Source organism: Aethalodelphis obliquidens, unplaced genomic scaffold (genome assembly GCF_003676395.1).
Source record: "Aethalodelphis obliquidens isolate GAN/ISIS:26980383/991018 unplaced genomic scaffold, ASM367639v1 scaffold3, whole genome shotgun sequence".
Classification (NCBI taxonomy): domain Eukaryota; kingdom Metazoa; phylum Chordata; class Mammalia; order Artiodactyla; family Delphinidae; genus Aethalodelphis; species Aethalodelphis obliquidens.
In genome coordinates this window covers 82035598-82054553 of record NW_020837947.1, presented here as the reverse complement: position 1 = coordinate 82054553, position 18956 = coordinate 82035598, and the positions used below count along the sequence as shown (strand labels likewise).

At 40.0% G+C, this 18956-nt stretch overlaps 1 protein-coding gene across 4 annotated transcripts in view; it reads right to left on the bottom strand.

The window, feature by feature from the left end:
- The window catches only part of LMBRD1 (LMBR1 domain containing 1), a 116963-nt gene that overhangs the window by 65171 nt on the left and 32836 nt on the right, over positions 1 to 18956 (bottom strand). For all 4 annotated transcript variants that reach the window (XR_003430032.1, XM_027093260.1, XM_027093269.1 and 1 more), the window contains exons 4-6: positions 12601 to 12698; positions 10484 to 10551; positions 522 to 610 (exon numbers count right to left, since the gene is read on the bottom strand). Coding sequence is in view for 3 of the 4 variants with exons in the window: in XM_027093260.1 (XP_026949061.1) it covers positions 522 to 610; positions 10484 to 10551; positions 12601 to 12698 (255 nt within the window). In the remaining variant the exon portion in view is untranslated. The remainder of the gene's footprint in view (positions 1 to 521; positions 611 to 10483; positions 10552 to 12600; positions 12699 to 18956) is intronic.

Sequence of the window (18956 nt, the reverse complement as noted above, 5' to 3'; positions counted from 1 at the left end):
AAAACCAAGGTCATGTTGATTAAGAGAAGGAAAACTTAGATCTTTTGGTGAGGTAAATTTATAATAAACTATTATTTCATCCACATAAAACCTCTGTAATTTATATTCCACAAAAAGATTACTTAATCATGATCAAAGAGCAATATAGGGTTCTCTCAGTTAAAAATTAAAAATAAACACCAGTATATCTAACACATTTCTTTAACATATTATTCTATATTATCCTAAGTGAATTAAAGACCACATAGAAATTATAAGACCTTTACCGCTAAAATACTTTGAAGATTACATTGTATTTTCAACATGGTAATTTTATGAAGAAGTCAAGAGACTTCTGGCTAGATGGGTAGAAGTCTCAGCAACACAAAGTTCCTAATTTGTCTAACATCCTTTTAACCACAGGTTAAAAGAATCATGAAGTTAAATTTTTAACAGTGTAAAAATAGACTACTTATGAAAAGAGTTTCAAGAGTCATGAAATATGAATTATTATGGATTTTATTTTTTAAAAGAATACTTACGACTACTTCCAAGTTCTTCAAACAGGAACTTCACCTTTTCCCACTCTGTAGAATTTTTGTTATCGGGAAGATTCAATGGAACAAAAGCACTATGAAGGAGAAAATAACTCTTTAATGGTCTTAAGGACAAAAGGTCAAATAAAATGACCTGAAACTCAATTTTTAGTAAGTTTTTAAACCAAGATCAACTTTCCCCCCAAAAGAATTAGCAAATCAAATCTGCACCAAGTACAGAGAGGTGTTGAGAAGTTGCTTATCTATGTGTTTACCATATCACAAATTTGTTTTAATGGCTTGATTACTGTATTCAGCATAGTTTCCTTTGTAATCCTGCTTATTTTATCTTTTGCATTTAAAACTATTCTGAGAAGGAGCCACAGGCTCAAGATGGTCAAAAAGGTCCACAGCACAAAACAGGTTAAGAATTCCTTTGTTAAATCAGGAGCACAGAATGTAAATATTAAGTAATGATTTCAGTATATTTATATGCATAAAAAAGAACAGAAGGGAAATACACCAGAATTAGCAGTAAATATCTCATTGTAGAATCAGGGGTGCTTTTTACTTTCTTCTTAGTATTTTTCGGTATCCTTCAAGATTCTACCTAATATACATAATGAAAGTAAGTAATTTCTATTTATTTTTCAATCGACAGCTGAGAGAAAGAGACAGACAGGTGCTTTATTATCTAGCTCAGAAGCAAGAAGACAAGAGACTAAAGTAGAGGGCTCAGTATCCCTTAGATTGTGTATATGGAGAATCAAACAGGAATGTAAGAAGGAACTCTAATACGACCTCCTTTCCAACCTAATTTTAATTGTAAGCAAAGCAGTAACATCTATCCTTTTTTGTGATGAAGAAATACTGCATGAGTTCACCAATATATTTAAGTACCTGCCCTGATAATGTAAGCAAGTAAAACAAAGTATTCTAATTTTTAAAAATTTCAAAAACCTTTACTCCTTGGTACTACCGATACTTTTTGTTCTTATAAAAAGATGGATCAGCAGACACGTCATGAGGTTATTTAAATTTCTAACTAGCTGCACTGACATCAGTTTACTACACTCTTCCCAATCTTGGAGATTTACTCCTCACTACTTTTAGAAAGAAAAGTGATTACTCACAGGGATAGAGCGACAAATGTAAAGGGCTCATTATTTGCCGCCCTGGTTACAAAATCAAAAACAATTAAACAAAAGCAGAGGGAGGAATCAAAAAACAAACTCTTGCATATTATACTTCTACAATGATATTAACTTACATATCAGCATTTAAACAAAAATATAAATCAAGCAAGAAAAAACTACCTATGTAATATCCCTCTATTTTATTTGAACAGTTTTTTCCAGAGACATATATATATATATTTTTTTGTTTTTTTGAAAAGTATATTTTGAACTTGTTAGTTGGAATAACCACTTCTGTGAATATGGGGAAAAACTTCTATGTTGTATAAAATATCACCTAAAGTCTATTGAAATAGAAATACATGTCACAAATACCTAAAAATAGCATTCCTACTTAGAACATTCAGTATCTATGTCAGTTTTAGGTAATCACACGTTCTGTCCAGTGGTAGAAGAAAAGCAATTAGCTCTCTCCGTCTTGACACTTCCATGTTCTAGTGGCTGAGCAGGGCTCCTGAGCAGTTCAAATATTTAATGAAGAATAACACCAGAGGAAACTTGACATGACCAAAAAATTAAAAATAAGAATAATAATAATAAAATGTTAAATGGCCCAAACGATGGTCAGAACGACTTCAGGAAAATACTTATTCTGAAGCAATCCAGCAGAGCACTAACATCTCAGCACTACTATTTTAGGTACAACTAGAGGGAGGAGCAAAAGCACAAACCCAGAGCAGGCTCCTCAGCCACCTGGCCACCAGTGCTGTGTATCCAAGAAGCAGACATAAAGTACTTTCTCATAAGCTAAGAGTAACATCCAGCAGCAGAATTCAAATGAGTCACAACTAAACATGTCTGTATGTCGTGGGCAATAATACTCAAAACATTTAACAACCAATATGGCAAAGGCACTAACCAATCAACCAACACTGGCCTTGGTCCTGAAGACCCTGCTAAACCGGGCTTTACCCTTTGACTGGGCTGAGGGTGAGGTAAGAGACTCAGGAAGGTGGAGCATTTCAACCTTTTAACAACCAGAAGGGCCCAAGCAGTGTTCACGGCCAAATACCAGCCCCGCAGACAAAGACCTGCCGGGAGCACCTCCTAACAGATGCAGAGGCCGCTTCAGCCAGACGGACCACAGCCAGAGTCATTTTGAAGGGGAGGCAGCAGTTCTAAGATTCTCAGGCCTTTACCAAATGGTGACGGTCCTCAAGTAACCGAGAGTGTAATGCGATTTGTGTGGTAGAAAGGTACAGATACTTTCTTCATCTCAGTCCCTCTCAAAAAACTGGATACAGAGAACCTCAGCTTTCAAAGACACACAATGCTAGACCAAGATAAGAACCAGAATCTCGTGAGATTATAAATTTCCCTTAGGCTTTTAACAATAGTAAAACTGCTTAGAAAAAATATTTTACATCCCATCTGACTGAGTGAATTAGCTTAATACAGATTATCTCTTCAGGAAGAGACAAAGGAAAGGCTAATGAATTTCAGTGGATACGGAACTGAAATGATGAATTCAGCAGAACTGAAAATAAGATTTTCACCTCCTACACTCAAACGCCAAGTCCTATTTATCTTCCAAATAGCCTGTTTCTTCCCCTCTGCTCTCCGTGACTACTCTGGTTCAGGCCCTCACCTCTCACCTGAACTATGACAGTGGTCACTTAGTGGCCTTCCCAGCTACCATTTATATTTCACTCCCTGACCAACTCCCAAATGCCCCTTTTGACACATCCTTCAGTGTTAGAACCAATTCACACGTATTTGCTCTCCCGCGTTCACACACCAACACATACGCATCTGCCCTGCCTTTCAGTTGCTCAGCAGGATAAAACGCAACGTCTTAAACACTGTAAGTAAGACCCAGAGTCCACCTATGTGGCTAAGGTCACAGTCTGTCACTTGCCACCGAAAACACCTGAAATGTCACATCTTACATTTTTTTTTTGTACTGAGGGAGGGAGGATTTAAATTTACATTGTACTTTTCATATCATTCTTTATTCCATGCTAACTTCAGTCTCTCAGTTACCATATGTTACAGACTCAACTGTGTCCCCTTCCCCCAAAACTGCTATGTTGAAGCGCTAACCCCCAATGGGAACGGTACTTGGATACAGGGCCTTTCGTAAGGTAATTAAGGTTAAATAAGGCCCTAAGGGTGAGGCTCTGATCCGACAGGATTGGTGTCCTTGTAAAAAGAGGAAGAGACATCAGGGCTCTCTCTCCCTGCTGCCAGCAGAGAGGAAAGGCCGTGTGAGGACATGGTGAGAAGGTGGCCATCCACAAGCCAAGGAGAGAGCTCCCACCAGAAACCAAACTCACTGACACCTTGATTGTAGACTTCTAGCCTCCAGAACTCTAAGAAAACCAGGGTCCACTGTTTAAGCTAGCCAGCCTGTGGTATTTTGTTAAGGTAGCACAAGTAGACTAATACCGATTTTGGTACCATGAAGCGGGTTGCTACTTTGTAACAAATACCTAAAAAATGTGCATGTGACTTTAAAGGTACTCAGTGACAGGGAGAGGCCTAAAGAGTGCTGAGGTTGCGTGCCAGAAAAAGCCTAAGCTGCCTTGAAAGGGCTATTGATAAAAAGGTGAATGTTAAAGGCAATTCTGCTGAGGACTCAGAAGGAAAAGAGGAGTGCTACAGAGAACACGTCTAGCATCTTGGAGAAGACATACATCACCACGAATGCAATGCTGGTAGAAATATGGACACTAAAGGTCATTCTGGGGAGCTCTCAGCTGGAAATGAGGAACATGTTCATGGAAACTGAAACAAAGGAGATCCGTATTAGAAAGCGACTGAGAGCTTGGTTGAATCGTTTTGTAGTGTTTTGTGGAAGGCAGAACCTGTAAGAGATAAAATGGGATATTTAGCTGAGGAGAATTCTAAGCAAAGTGCTGGAAGAAGCTGATTGGTTTCTCCTTACCATTTATAGTGAAGAGAGAGAGCACAGAGGTAGGTTAAGCAAAAAGGAAGCAGCCTATCCATATTGCAAAAAATGAGAAAGGATGTTCTAAGAGTGCGGCTGAACAACCATTTGACAAGGAGATTAGTACAGGTGGAAACCACGGATTTAATCAGCTATCTCAGCAGAAGACAGGAAGAGAGACAGGGTGACACTAGCAGAGACCTGGCCAACTTAAACTAAGGGAACAGAGATGAGACAAAATAAAGGAAGGCTATGAGACTCTGGGGATTCTACAGGACAGGGTGATAGTTATTTAGCTAAGAACATGCTTTATCCTTCAAGAAAACCCAAGAATGACCCCAAAGGCAATTCAGTTATCACCAGGGCTGCCACTTCTACTGCCCCAAGGGGGCAAGGCTGTTTCCTCCTCAACTTCAGAGGACAGGGTACCCCCCGCCCTCCACTCAGCTTTAGCTGCCAGGGAGCTGCTGCAGAGTCAAGAGGGCAGGACCCACACCCAGAATCAAGGGGGCAGGCGGGGCCGCTGCCTAGGGCCATGGCAGTGACCTGCCCCTCAGGGGCCTGCAGGGCAGAGCATCCATCCAAGATGCTTAGTCTTGAGCCTTAGGGTCTGAGGGAATCTGCCTTGCTAGGTTTTGAACCTGCTTGGCTCCCATCACATTTTCTTTCCGATTTCTCCCTTTTAGAATGGAAATGCCTATCCTATGCCTGTCCCACCTTGTATCTTGGAAGCACATAACTTGTCCAGTTGCACAGGTTCACTGCTGGGGAAGAATTCTGACTCAGGAGGAATCAGTCTCACCCATACCTGATCTAGATGATGTTTAGATGAGACTTAGGACTCCGACTGGATGCTGGGTTAAGACTTTGGGGGCTTGTTGGGATGAAGTAAATGCATTTTTTCTGTGAGAAGAACATGAATTCTGGGGGGCCAGAGAACAGAGTGTAGACTGAACTTGCCCTCACAAAATTAATGCTGAAGCCCGAACCCCCAACGGGATGGTATTTGGATACAGGGCCTTCAGGGAGGTAATTAAAGTTAAATGAGGTCATAACGGTGGAACCCTAGCCCAACGGGATTGGTGACCCTACAAGAAGAAGAGGAGACCCTGGAGATACTCTCTCCACCGTGAAGCACAGAGGAAAGACCAGGTGAGGACACAGTGAGAATGACACCGTCCCTGAGCCAGGAGGGGAGTCCTCACCAGAAAGCAAACTTGCCCACACCCTAATCAGGACTTCAAGCCTCTACAACTGTGAGAAGATAAACACCTGCTGTTCACAGCGGTGTGAGCAGACTAATACAGGTGACCCTTGAACAATACGGGGGTTAGTGGCACCAACCCTCCCTTGAATAATACGGGGGTTAGTGGCAACAACCCTCCATGCAGTCATAACTCTGAGCATGGACTTATACTCGGCCCCCCAGACGTGGTCCCACCACGTCCACAGTTCCTCAGCACCCACACACTCCACCAATCATGCCGTACTGTAGTGTTCACTGCTGAAAAACACCCACGTATAAGTGGACCTGCACAGTTCAAACCCATGTTGTTCAGGGGTGAAGCATGCATTACACCTGCTGTTCATCTTTATTCTAGTGTGCTGACCAACTTCCACTCCATCAAATTTTGATTCCAAGATTACTTCCTCTTATGTCTTACCTGATTCTGCAAGGCAGAACCTGCTACTCCACCATCAACACCTGGCGTCTATCTCTTATTAGAGCCCTTAAATATTGTAACTCACGTTATCTATTTGCATCTCTCCCCATGTGAACCTTGAGGACAAACATCACGACCCTCCAACCTTATTCCCAAGACTACCCAACCCACAGGAGTTCCAAGTGTTAGCTGCATGAATTAGTTAAACCTAGACCACGTTTTTGCCATAAAATTATCTGTTTTATCAGAAAAAAATACATCACTTAACAAAAACTAGAAGTGTGTCACCTTCAAGAAAGTTTCAGGAAATGCAGTCAATCAGTTAACCTAACTGCATCTCATTCAAATACTCACACACGGTAACCAAACACTACTTGTCTTTTAGTCGCAAACTTCTGGCTTGTGAAATAGAGGAGTCCACACACTCTCCCCTACGTCAGTGTCCTGGGCAGATGCCTTCACCTCAAATACAGAGAAGAAAATAAAGGCGATCAGAGAAGAACTCCTTCATTTGCCCGCCAAACCTCTGCACCTGCCTGGAACTCTTTCCATTCTTATCCCTCTCAGAACCACAGAGGAAACGTCCTTCCCCCCTGACCGGAGCCTCCCACTGCCTGAGCGCTTTGGACGCCCTTCCTGCTCTCGTTAACCCCTGACAGCCAACGCCATCAACTCCACCAAAACAGGGTCCCAGTACTAAGAAAGGCAGGAGGCGACACAGGGAGCACCGCACAGCAGTCATTTAGCTTACTGCCACAGGACAAAGCTCATTTTCTTCATTGGATGTTGCTACTGGAAAAGAGCAGAGACTAAAACTTGAGTTTCCTAATGCCTGACCCGGCGGCTGACTCCGAATCTCCTCCTGAACATGCCTAAGACTCAGCCACGAACCAAGCTGAGCTTCTCATGTTCCCTCTCCCAACCGGCTCCTCCTGCAGATCTGCCTGTGATGATAACGTCACCCTTCCTGTGTAGTCAAGAATTCGGCCTTGCCCCAAAACGAGGTCTGACTTTTGCCCATGATTCTGGGATGTCATCCGTGTCATACGTGATGGGAGTGTCTGTGTTTAGGACAGGGGATGGCCACACTCAACCTTAGGCGGTGGCCAGAAAGACCAACTTGTGGTTTAGGGTGGGGCTTTGGGTCAGTGGCATCAGTGGGGGCTGATATAACCAGGCGGGCGATCAGACACACCTGCGTGAGAGGGTCTCAATAAAAACGCCAAGCACCAAGGCTCATGTGAGCCTCCCTGGCTGTCAATACAAGTATTCCTCCAGCTTTCTGAAAGTCCACTTTATACCACTTCACTTTTACTAAAGACCTACATTAGCACCTATTTTCACTAACCAAAAGAAATCCGAAGGATCGTCACTTTTATGAAAAAGGCCAAAAGCAAAGACAACGTCAGTGCTGGTTCTGGAGTGAGCTGCTCCAGACGCGGTGTGCAGTGCGCCCAGAGCAGAGAGCGCGGCCCCGCCAAGCTCCTTCCCGGGGACCACACTCAGCATCTCAGCATCGACCACCACAGCTCTGACCTTTGTCTGTGGGCATCTGTGCTTTACCCGATTTATCTGTGTGTCCGTGAGCCAGATGTGTCCTAAGGTAATTGCTTCTTCCCTTTACGCCTTCTCAGCTCAGAAAAGGTTTCAAAGGAACCGTCTACTTTTGGATGGCAGGGGAAACCTGTACTCCACGCACGTCGTCATACATGGAAGCCAGAAGGGGAATGTGTCCCGAGGACAACACACGCTTCACATCTGGAATCTTCCCAGACTCTGTCCTATGCATGTCTTAAAAGGTTGATTTTAGTCTGTATTCTTTACCTGTAATAGATGGTAACCATGAATATAACTGCTTTTGCTGAGTTCTGTGCGTCCTTCCAGAGAATTATCAAAGCTGAGGGTGGTTTCAAAAGTGAGAGAAGTGCCTCTGGTCTCTGCAGCTGGGCTAACTCCAGGTGCATCCTCCATCCCCTTCTCTCTCGTACCCCGGCCCCGTACCTGACCTACCAGAAGATCCTGCGGTTCTCTCTCCAGAAGACAGGCAGGATCCAATCACTGCTGCTGCCATCCTGTCTTGCCTGGGTTACTGAGCAGACCTCATGTCTCCTGCCTTACCCCCCGCAAAGTCAACCCTCAAAACACCACCCGGAGATCTCTGCAAAATGTCGATCATGTCACTCCACGACCAGAGCCCCAGAACAGCTTCCCACTCCTCGAGAATCAAGGCCAGAGTCCCGGCAACGGCCCCTGATGCCCCGCTCAGCTCGGCAGCTCCGGCCCCTCTACCCGCACCTTCAGCTACTCCCGCCTCCGCCCCTCCACTCCACCCGCCCTGCTTTCCTCACTTTGTCTCGAACGTGCCAGACGCTCTCCTGCCTCGGGGCTTTCTAGCTGCTTTTGCTCTGACTGCAACGCTCTTTCCTCCACATGTGTTCACGGCTCCTGCACCTCCTTCAAGCGTCTTCTCGCCCCACCTTCTCAGCAGCGCCTTCCCCGAAAATGTCACGCCCCCAACACAGGCTATTTCCTTCGTCCGCTCCCCTAACCCCTACTGAGCGCACGGCCCGTGAGAAGAAGGAACTGTCTTTTCTATTAATCGCTGTTTCCCCAGAGCCTTGTACAGTATCTGGGACACAGTAAGTATTTGGAAAATAAGTGAGTATTTTATTGTTCAAAATATCTGGTCAAACCGTCACTTCTCGTTATTAGTGGATTCGCAAGGAGCTGTTTGCTTCACTTTTAATATACTGCTTCTAAATAAATAAATATCATGTAGACAATCAGTTAAAGCTTATTAAAATCATACAAAATGTAAACTCTCTAGGACTGAAGATGATTTTTCATGCAAAGAACCAACAAGTTTCAGAAGAAACTTCAGGTACCTTTTTGTCTGGGAAAGATATTCTGGCTGTTGTAAAGATCTGTGGTTTTACTGGCGGTTCTCAGTCATGTTCTAAGTCAGGAGCTGGCCAACTATTGACTACCCATGTTTGTAAAGTTTTACTGGCACTCAGTCACGTCCTTTGGTTTATGTATTGCCTGTGATTAGAGCTACAGGAAGAGAGTTGAGCAGTGCCACATGGACCCCTAACCTGAAATATTTACTATCTACCCTTTAAGAAAAGTTTGCTGATCTCTATTTAGATTTACAGATAAGGGAACTGAACACTGACAAAGCAAATTCACCTAACTATATCTGGCTTAATTTAAAAAGCCAAAAAAGACTTTAAAAAATATATTTAAGAGCTAAAATAAATAGCAAAACCACTAAAATGTGTCCTTTCAGCAAGTACGCTTTTTCATGACATATCAAGGCAAGAAAGGAACCTAAAAATATACTTTGACTATAGAACATGTGCATTCTAAGAACTCCTGGAACTACAAAAAGTTACTGACCAATTTTATTCCCACCACAAATTGTATTTGACAATTTTTTTTTACTTATTGAAAATTCTGAGACCAAATTACAAGCAGAAACTTTAAAAAACTTATTAGCACCTCATATATTTCCTAACATAAAAAACAAAATTATCAAGATCTATTTTAACAAAGATAAATGTCTTCCATTAACAGGGACAAATGTTTTCCAAAAAGAAAACTTTAAGTGTATAAAAAATATGCAAAATTTTATTGCCATTACTTTATAAAAACTTAAGGAAGAAGAATTAAGAACGAACTCATTGACAAAGTTTAATTCAAAGATTTAAAGACTGATGCATCAAATCTGAAAAGATATCCAGACAAGGATTTTTCATCAAAGTGTTGTTTATAAAAATGGAAAAACTGCTAACATCATAAGAATCAAAGTAGTCATCACTAGAAGATCAAATAAATTGTTGTATCCTAAGAAGGAAATGCAATACAGACAACATTGATGGATATACACTGACTATACTGAAGAGATGTCAACCAGTGGATTACCAAGAATCCCATAAAACATAATCACATTTGTGTAAAATTACAACACGGAAGGTTATGTGGGAGAAGGGGCTTTCCGCACATATTTGAGCACATAAAAAATGTCTAGACAGAACACTGTAGAAAAAAGGGTTAATTATGGTTACTGTTTGTTGGTGATATAAAAGGTAGTTTGTTCTTTTTTTTTAAATTCTCTTAATCTTCTGTCCTAGACTTTTATGAATGAGTCCTTATTATTATTATTATTGTTAAAATAATGCTATTTCCATTTTCAGGAAAACAAAAATCAAGACTTACCCAACTAAAAGAAGTAGTGCACAAATCACAGCAAATCCAAAAGTATACTTGAATGCCGTTTTAATTTGCTAGATGTCAAGGGAGAAAAAATATTCCATTTAGTAAGACTTTTAAAATATAAAATATTCTCGGCTATAGTGTAACAGCACTTTCATATCCTGTGCACATTTATATTCAACTGTGTAAAGCTCCCCTTGTTGAAAAATAAATCTTAAAATTTAAAGAAAAACAATGTATATACCACATCTTAAGTATCTATCAAACTACACTAGATTTTTTAAATCTTTTCAATGGTTAGACCTTGTGAAAAGCAGAACACCTAAAGCATAATTAACTCTCCAGTGGGAGAATTAATAGTAATTAATTTACTTTAGTAAAATTACCACAATATTTAATAAAATATTTCTCAAAACAGGGAGCATTCAGAATCCACAATGCCCCTACCCCAATTCACCAAAATGGGTTAAGTAATAATTAATAATTACAATACATATTTAATTTACATATGTTTGTATGTATATATCATATATAAAACAAACATATACTTATGTATACTTATTATATAAGATCCCACATGCCACAAGGCATGGCCAAAAAATAATAAATAAATAAATAAACAAATAAATGTCACGAGAGGGATGATGGTATCATTAAAAAAAAAAAAGGAAATTAACTTTATGCTTAAATGATGAATTCTTATTCACAAATACCTAAAGTAAAGGTAAGGAGGGTCAACCAAAAGGGATGGGGAAGATGTGCTTTAGAAGAAGTGAAGAGAAGAGAAAGCATTTATCTCATTCAGTTTTCAACAGTAAACTGGTGACCAGCCACTTTACCTTACATACCTTGGGATTTCAAATGTAGAGTTACATAGTATCTGCAAACAATAATTCGACTTTCTTTATAAATATTTCAGCATAGTATTTTTTTTCTCTAACAAATTGCACTGATTACCACTCTGGGAATCATTTAAAATACTGTTGAAGTACTTTGCTCATGATCTTAATGCAAATGCTTTAAGGTTTTAATAAACAGGGCTATGCATAATGCTGGCTTTTGAGTGAATATATTTGTGTATTTAAATACAAAAAAAAAAAACAAGGTATAAAACAAACTCCTATAACTCAATAAAAAGACAAAAGAAATTTATTCCTTTTCTGCTGCTTTTTTCCCCTGAAATCAGAAATAAAGTGTTCGATTTTTGCAAATACGCTTCAACATACAATTTCTTCGAGGACCTATTAAATTACTATTTACTAACAGATGTGCCGATTCTAAACCACCACTGCAATCTAGAGATAGGCCCAACTCAGTTATACTGCATTAATGTACTTTTAAGATGCTCCTGAATTCTATCTGCTAATGTTTTAGTGAAGATTTTTCTACCCAGACTTAAGTGACCTTGATCTGCAGTTTTGGGCGTGCACGTGTGCTCTACTAATCAGGTTCCTGTATCGGTGTTACCATGGACTGGTAAGACCAGTCTGCAAATGTTCCTCCTTTATGCCCTAGAACTGGGGTCAGCACACTACATCCTGTGGGTCACACGTAGCCCCCTCCTACTTCACATCACACTCGCTGAGTCCTGTCTCTGGCTACTTTCACACTATGACCACAGAGCTGAGTGGCTGAGATAGAGTCTGTACGGCCTACAAAGCCTAAGATATTTACAACCTGACCTTTTACAGAAACAAGCCTGCTGACCCCTGCTCTAGAACTGCTCTAAAACGACAGTCACAAGTCCCATGTGGTTCCTGAGCGCCTGGAATATGGCTGGCTGGAACTGGCATGTGCTGTAAGTGTCAAATGCACTCTAAATTTCAAAGACAGTGTGACAAAATGTAATGTCTCATTACTAACAAGTTTTTGACTATTTGCAATAATAATGCTTGCAACATAGTACATTAAATACAATGTGTCATGAGAAATAATTTCAACTGCTCTTTCTACTTATTTTCATGTGGCTACCAGAAAATTTAAAATTTCACACGTGGATTACATTATATTTCTATTAGACAACACTGCTCTAGAATAAATTCAAAGTCACATCACTCTCTTAAAAAGAAGGAAATAATCTTTCCCCCCTAAACTGAGATCTCTAAATTAAAGCTACTCACAGTGCATTTACCAGTATCATCATCATCCTTTTCTTCATAGTAGAAGTAGACAAAAGGGATCCAGAAGAACACACAGAATAATATAACAGAATATAAGGCTGTGGAAAGAAAGAAGCTGAGTTAAAATAAAACACATGAACTTAATAACTGTTTCATACATATATGTACACACACACACACACACACACACACACACTCCCCATCTGATCCCTAGAACCGTAACTCTATATGTATATGTAATATCCAAAATCAGCCTTTTCTGACCCCCATTCCAAGAAATCAACACCACTATTAACATAACAAATCATAATTCAAGTTAACTATGGGGCAATTTTTAGCAATAATCATGATGGTAATTGTGCCGATAAATTGTGGCAGCTAACATCTCAGGTCTCACTATGTACTCACCAGTGCTAAGAACTTTCTGTGAACCATCTCATTTAAATAAACTTTAACTTTTGTCTTCCTTCCACCTTAATACTGAGTACAGCTGACACGTTTGCCAGTCACTCAAGTTAAAGAAACAACTATAATTGATGCTAAATTTTTGACACAAATAATTTCCCTAATCTAAGTTTAAAATATGCAGTGTTATGAAACTGATCTTATAAGAAATCAAGATAGAGAAAAAGTAAGAACAGTAAAACCAGATTCAAAGTTAACTAATATGAATTTCTATTTATCTGCTTTAAAATAACGTTAGATTTGAGATACTTTCAACCAGTAGTCAATCAAAATACTTCTTTTAATTCAATACAGAACTTAAAATTTGAACAGCAAACGATACAGTATTTAAAATAAAAACAACATAAACAACTTTTTGAGACTTAACAAACCTACCTAAGAAACCTGGCCTTAAAACCTTCTGTGTATTTACATTCATTTGCATATACATAAGTTCAAGGAAAATAGTGACAACATAATTATATAAAGCAACCACAGGATGATAATCATTATACTCCTTTATTTTAAAAAAAGTATTTGTTAGTAATGTATAATAAACCCCAAATTACTTACTCTCTTGGAAGGAACGACTGTATGAGTTACATTGTTTTTAAACATGATCTAAATACTTGCTAGCACCATCTATCTGGAGGCCACTTACGAAACAGCCCCCACTAGCTGCAACACAGTTAAGAAAAAACCCTCAGAACAGGGCCCTAAATAACTGACAGGAAAATCAGAGTTAATTTATACTGACCAATCACAAAATGACTGTCAGCATACTGAATTGTGGCACTACAGATATTCAGTGAAATTTATGCAATCTTTTAATATTATAAAAAACTAATAATCACAGAAAATCTTTAAGGGTAATGAATATTGGTGTTTCTACTACAAACCAGAGAGTAGTCAGTATTAACATTTCTATTACAAATCTAAGAGCTGGTGGAAATAAACAAGTACTGAAAGAAGTAACCAAAGTAAGTATTCTAAAAGCTTCCAAAAATTAAACATAAAGGGAAAGTACTATAAATCACCCTAAACACTGTACCAATACTATGATTGAAATAATCAAATAATCTGTACAGAAGAGGAAAAACCCTAAATTAGGACAACAGAGTATAGTGGGCTGACAACCACATGCCAAAACCTTTGATAAACTGACAGATGCAGTAAGGTTTGGCTTCAGCCTCAGTACATCTTTTGTGTCTACTACTTGGTGGCCTAGGCCTTCACACAGCCAAAGAGCCTAGTGACTATTTCATAAGCATTCCTGGTACTCCTGAACTTGTGTGATCAATGACCTTGTAAATGCCTAAGTTACCATGATACTCATTTAGCAGAACAAGGTATAAAATTAACTCCTATAAATAAAATACAAATAACCCACTTTTAAAAGTAGACAAAAGACAGATACTTCATCACAGAAGATATACAAAATGGCCAATAAGCACTTTTAACAGGTGCTCATCAACATTAGTCATCAGGAAGATGCAAATTAAACCTGTAATGAGATACTACAGACCCACTAGGATGGCTAAAATTAAACTGACAATACCAAGTGTTGCCAAGAATGCAGAACAACAGACATTCCCTTACTTTGCTAGAGGGAGTGTAAAACAGCATAACACTGTAGAAAACTGTTCAGTAGTTTCTTACCAAGTTAAACATATACCTACCATATGACTGAACAATTCTATTCCCCCAGCAATGAAGTGCAGCGACATATGCAAAGTCCTTCTGACCAGAGAAGCCTGCCTGAGTTGCAGAGTCCAGGGCTCTTATTGGGGACTTAGAATATAGGCACATTTGCCTGAGTGACCAGCTATGATGACCATATACAGACCCCAAGAAGGAAAGCAAGTATTCACCATAAATCATGCACACAAACAAGCTAAACAAGTTGGACTGTGTGGTTCCATGCCGTATTCAGCTGTACAGAACCATTTAGCAATTAGTAACATTAGGGAACATCCAAGGGCCAGGTACTGGTCAAGTGTCAGCCACACAAGCAAGTCCTCCTAAAGATATGTGAGAATTAAACAATATTGGGTCTGATTCACAACAAGAAAGTTGACAGCAACATTACTAACAGTGATCAAAAACTGGAATCGATCCAAATGTCCACCAACAGGTGAACGGATACACTGAGTGGTACAGTCACACAAATGACTACTGTACAGCAATAAGAAAGAATAAACTATGAACGCATGTGATGAGGATGAACCTCAGACCTTAAACTGAATAACAGCAGCACAGACACAAGAATACATCTTCTACGGTTGAACTTAAGGAAGTTCGAGAACTAGCAAAACCAAAAAAGTGGTTGGGGCAGCTCCTGACTATAAAGAGACACGAGGATGTAGAGCAACCAAAAATCTCATATGTCGCTGGCAGGAAAATCCAGAAAAGCCAATTCCTAGGAACCAACACCTGGAGGAAGGAAGTGGGGAAGACACAATTCTGAAGAGACGCTTAACATCCCCTCAGCCTGGCACTGCTCTAAGTCTCTGTTTCCCTGACACCACATTCTAAGCTACCTTCTGCTTATCTGACTGTTCTTTCTCAGTGTCCTTCAGAAAGATTTCTTCCTTTAGCCTGTAAATGTTAAATTGTAAAGAAGGAATTAAATTAACATTTTTATGTGTTTCAGATCAGTTCTAATGCCAAGTTGGACTTATATCAATATATCTGTAAATGGGAAAAAAAAATGCTGCTACCACTATCATCAAACAGAGAAATTGCTTCGTTTAAAGCTCTACTTCAGCCTCACGGGCTTCCTCCCTGCAGAGCCTGCGAGCGACAGCCCTCCCCTCGCACCTGACTGGGCCTCTAGGGTAAGGAGGTGCTACACAAAAGGAATTCTGAGGCACAGAGAGCTACACTGCCTGGTCCAAGATCACAGAACTACCGTGTGGCTGACAGGGTCTCGGTGCTCCGGCTGGGTGTCAGGTCTGAGCCTCCGAGGTGGGACAGGCGAGTCCAGGATATTGGACCACTGGAGACCTCCCAGCCCCAAGTGATATCAATCGGCGAGAGCTCTCCCAGAGATCTCCATCTCAACGCTAAGACCCAGCTCCACTCAACGACCAGCAAGCTCCAGTACTGCACAGCCCCTGCCAAACAGCTAGCAAGACAGGAACACACCCCACCCATTAGCAGAAAGGCTGCCTAAAATCATATTAAGTTCACAGACACCCCAAAACACACCACCAGACACGGTCCTGCCCACCAGAAAGACAAGATCCAGCCTCATCCATCAGAACACAGGCACCAGTCCCCTCCACCAGGAAGCCTACACAACCCACTGAACCAACCTAAACCACTGGGGACAGACAACAAAAACAGCAACTACGAACCTGCAGCCTGCGAAAAAGAGACCCCAAACACAGTAACTTAAGCAAAATGAGAACACAGAGAAGCGCACAGCAGATGAAGGAGCAAGGTAAAAACCCACCAGACCAAACAATGAAGAGGAAATTGGTAGCCTACCTGAAAAAGAATTCAGAGTAATGATAATAAAGATGATCCAGGGCTTCCCTGGTGGCCCAGTGGTTGAGAGTTTACCTGCCGATGCAGGGGACGCGGGTTCGTGCCCCAGTCCGGGAGGATCCCACATGCCGCGGTGCGGCTGGGCCCGTGAGCCATGGCCGCTGAGCCTGCGCGTCCAGAGCCTGTACTCCGCAATGGGAGAGGCCACAACAGTGAGAGGCCCGCGTACCACAAAAAAAAGGATAATCCAAAATCTTGGAAAGAGAATGGAGAAAATACAAGAAACGTTGAACAAGGACCTAGAAAACCTAAAGAGCAAACAATGATGAACAGCACAATAAATGAAATTTAAAATTCTCTACAAGGAAATCAATAGCAAAATAACTGAGGCAAAACAACGGATAAGTGACCTGGAAGAAAAAATGGTGGAAATAACTACCGCAGAGGAGAATAAAGAAAAAAGAATGAAAAGAATTAAGTAGAGTCTCAGAGACCTCTGGGACAACATTAAACGCACCAACAATTGAATTACAGGCGTCCCAGAAGAAGAAGAGGAAAAATAAGGGACTGAGAAAATATTTGAAGAGATTATACTGGAAGACTTCCCTAATATGGGAAAGGAAACAGTCAATCAAGTCCAGGAAGCGCACAGAGTCCCACACAGGATAAATCCAAGGAAAAACACGCCAAGACACATATTAATCAAACTATCAAGCATAAAATACAAAGAAAAAATATTAAAAGCAGCAAGGGAAAAAACCCAAATAACATAACCCATAAGTTTAACAGCTGATCTTTCAGCAGAAACTCTGCAGGCCAGAAGGGACTAGCAGAACATATTTAAAGTGATGAAAGGGAAAAACCTACAACCAAGATTACTCGACCCAGCAATGATCTCATTCAGATTTGACAGAGAAATTAAAACCTTTACAGACAAGCAAAAGCTAAGAGAATTCAGCACCACCAAACCAGCTTTACAACAAATGCTACAGGAACTTCTCTAGACAAAAAACACAAGAGAAGGGAAAGACCTACAAAAACAAACCCAAAACAATTAAGAAAATGGTAATGGGAACATACATATCGATAATTACCTTAAATTTAAGTGGATAAAATGATCCAACCAAAAGACACAGACTGGCTAAATGGATACAAAAACAAGACCCATATATATGCTGTCTAAAAGAGACCCACTTCAGACCTAGGGACACACAGAGACTGAAAGTGAAGTGATAGAAAAAGATATTCCATGGAAATGGAAATCAAAAGAAAGCTGGAGTAGCAATTCTCATATCAGACAAAATAGACTTTAAAACAAAGACTATTACAAGAGAGAAAAAAGGACACTACATAATGATCAAGGGATCAATCCAAGAAGAAGATATAACAATTGTAAATACTTGAACCCAACAGAGGAGCACCTCAATACATAAGGCGAATGCTAACAGCCATAAAAGGGGAAATCCACAGTAACACATTCATCGTAGGGGACTTAAACACCCCACTTTCACCAATGGACAGATCAACAAAAATGAAAATAAATAAGGAAACACAAGCTTTAAATGACACATTAAACAAGATGGACCTAGTTGATATTTATAGGACATTACATCCAAAAACAACAAAACACACTTTCTGCTCAAGTGCTCATGGAACATTTCTCCAGGATAGATCATATCTTGGGTCACAAATCAAGCCTTGGAAAATTTAACAAAATTCAAATCATATCAAGTATCTTTTCTGACCACAACGTTTTGAGACTAGATATCAATTATAGGAAATCTGTAAAAAATACAAACACATGGAGGCTAAACAATACTCTACTACATAACCAAGAGATCACTGAAGAAATCAAAGAGGAAATTAAAAAATACCTACAAACAAATGACAATGAAAACACAAAAACCAAAAACCTATGGGATGCAGCAAAAGCAGTTCTAAGAGGGAAGTTTATAGCAATACAATCCTACCTCAAGAAACAAGAAACATCTCAAATAAACAACCTAACCTTAGACCTAAAGCAACTAGAGAAAGAACAAAAAAAACCCAAAGTTAGCAGAAGGAAAGAAATCATAAAGATCAGATCAGAAATAAATGAAAAAGAAATAAGGAAACAATAGCAAAGATCAATAAAACTAAAAGCTGGTTCTCTGAGAAGATAAACAAAATTGATAAACCATTAGCCAGACTCATCAAGAAAAAAAGGAAGACTCAAATCAACAGAATTAGAAAGGCAAAAGGAAAAGTAACAACTGACACTGCAGAAATACAAAAGATCATGAGAGATTATTACAAGCAACTATATGCCAATACAATGGACAACCTGGAAGAAATGGACAAATTCCCAGAAAAGCACAACCTTCCGAGACTGAACCAGGAAGAAACAGAAAATATAAACAGACCAATCACAAGCACTGAAA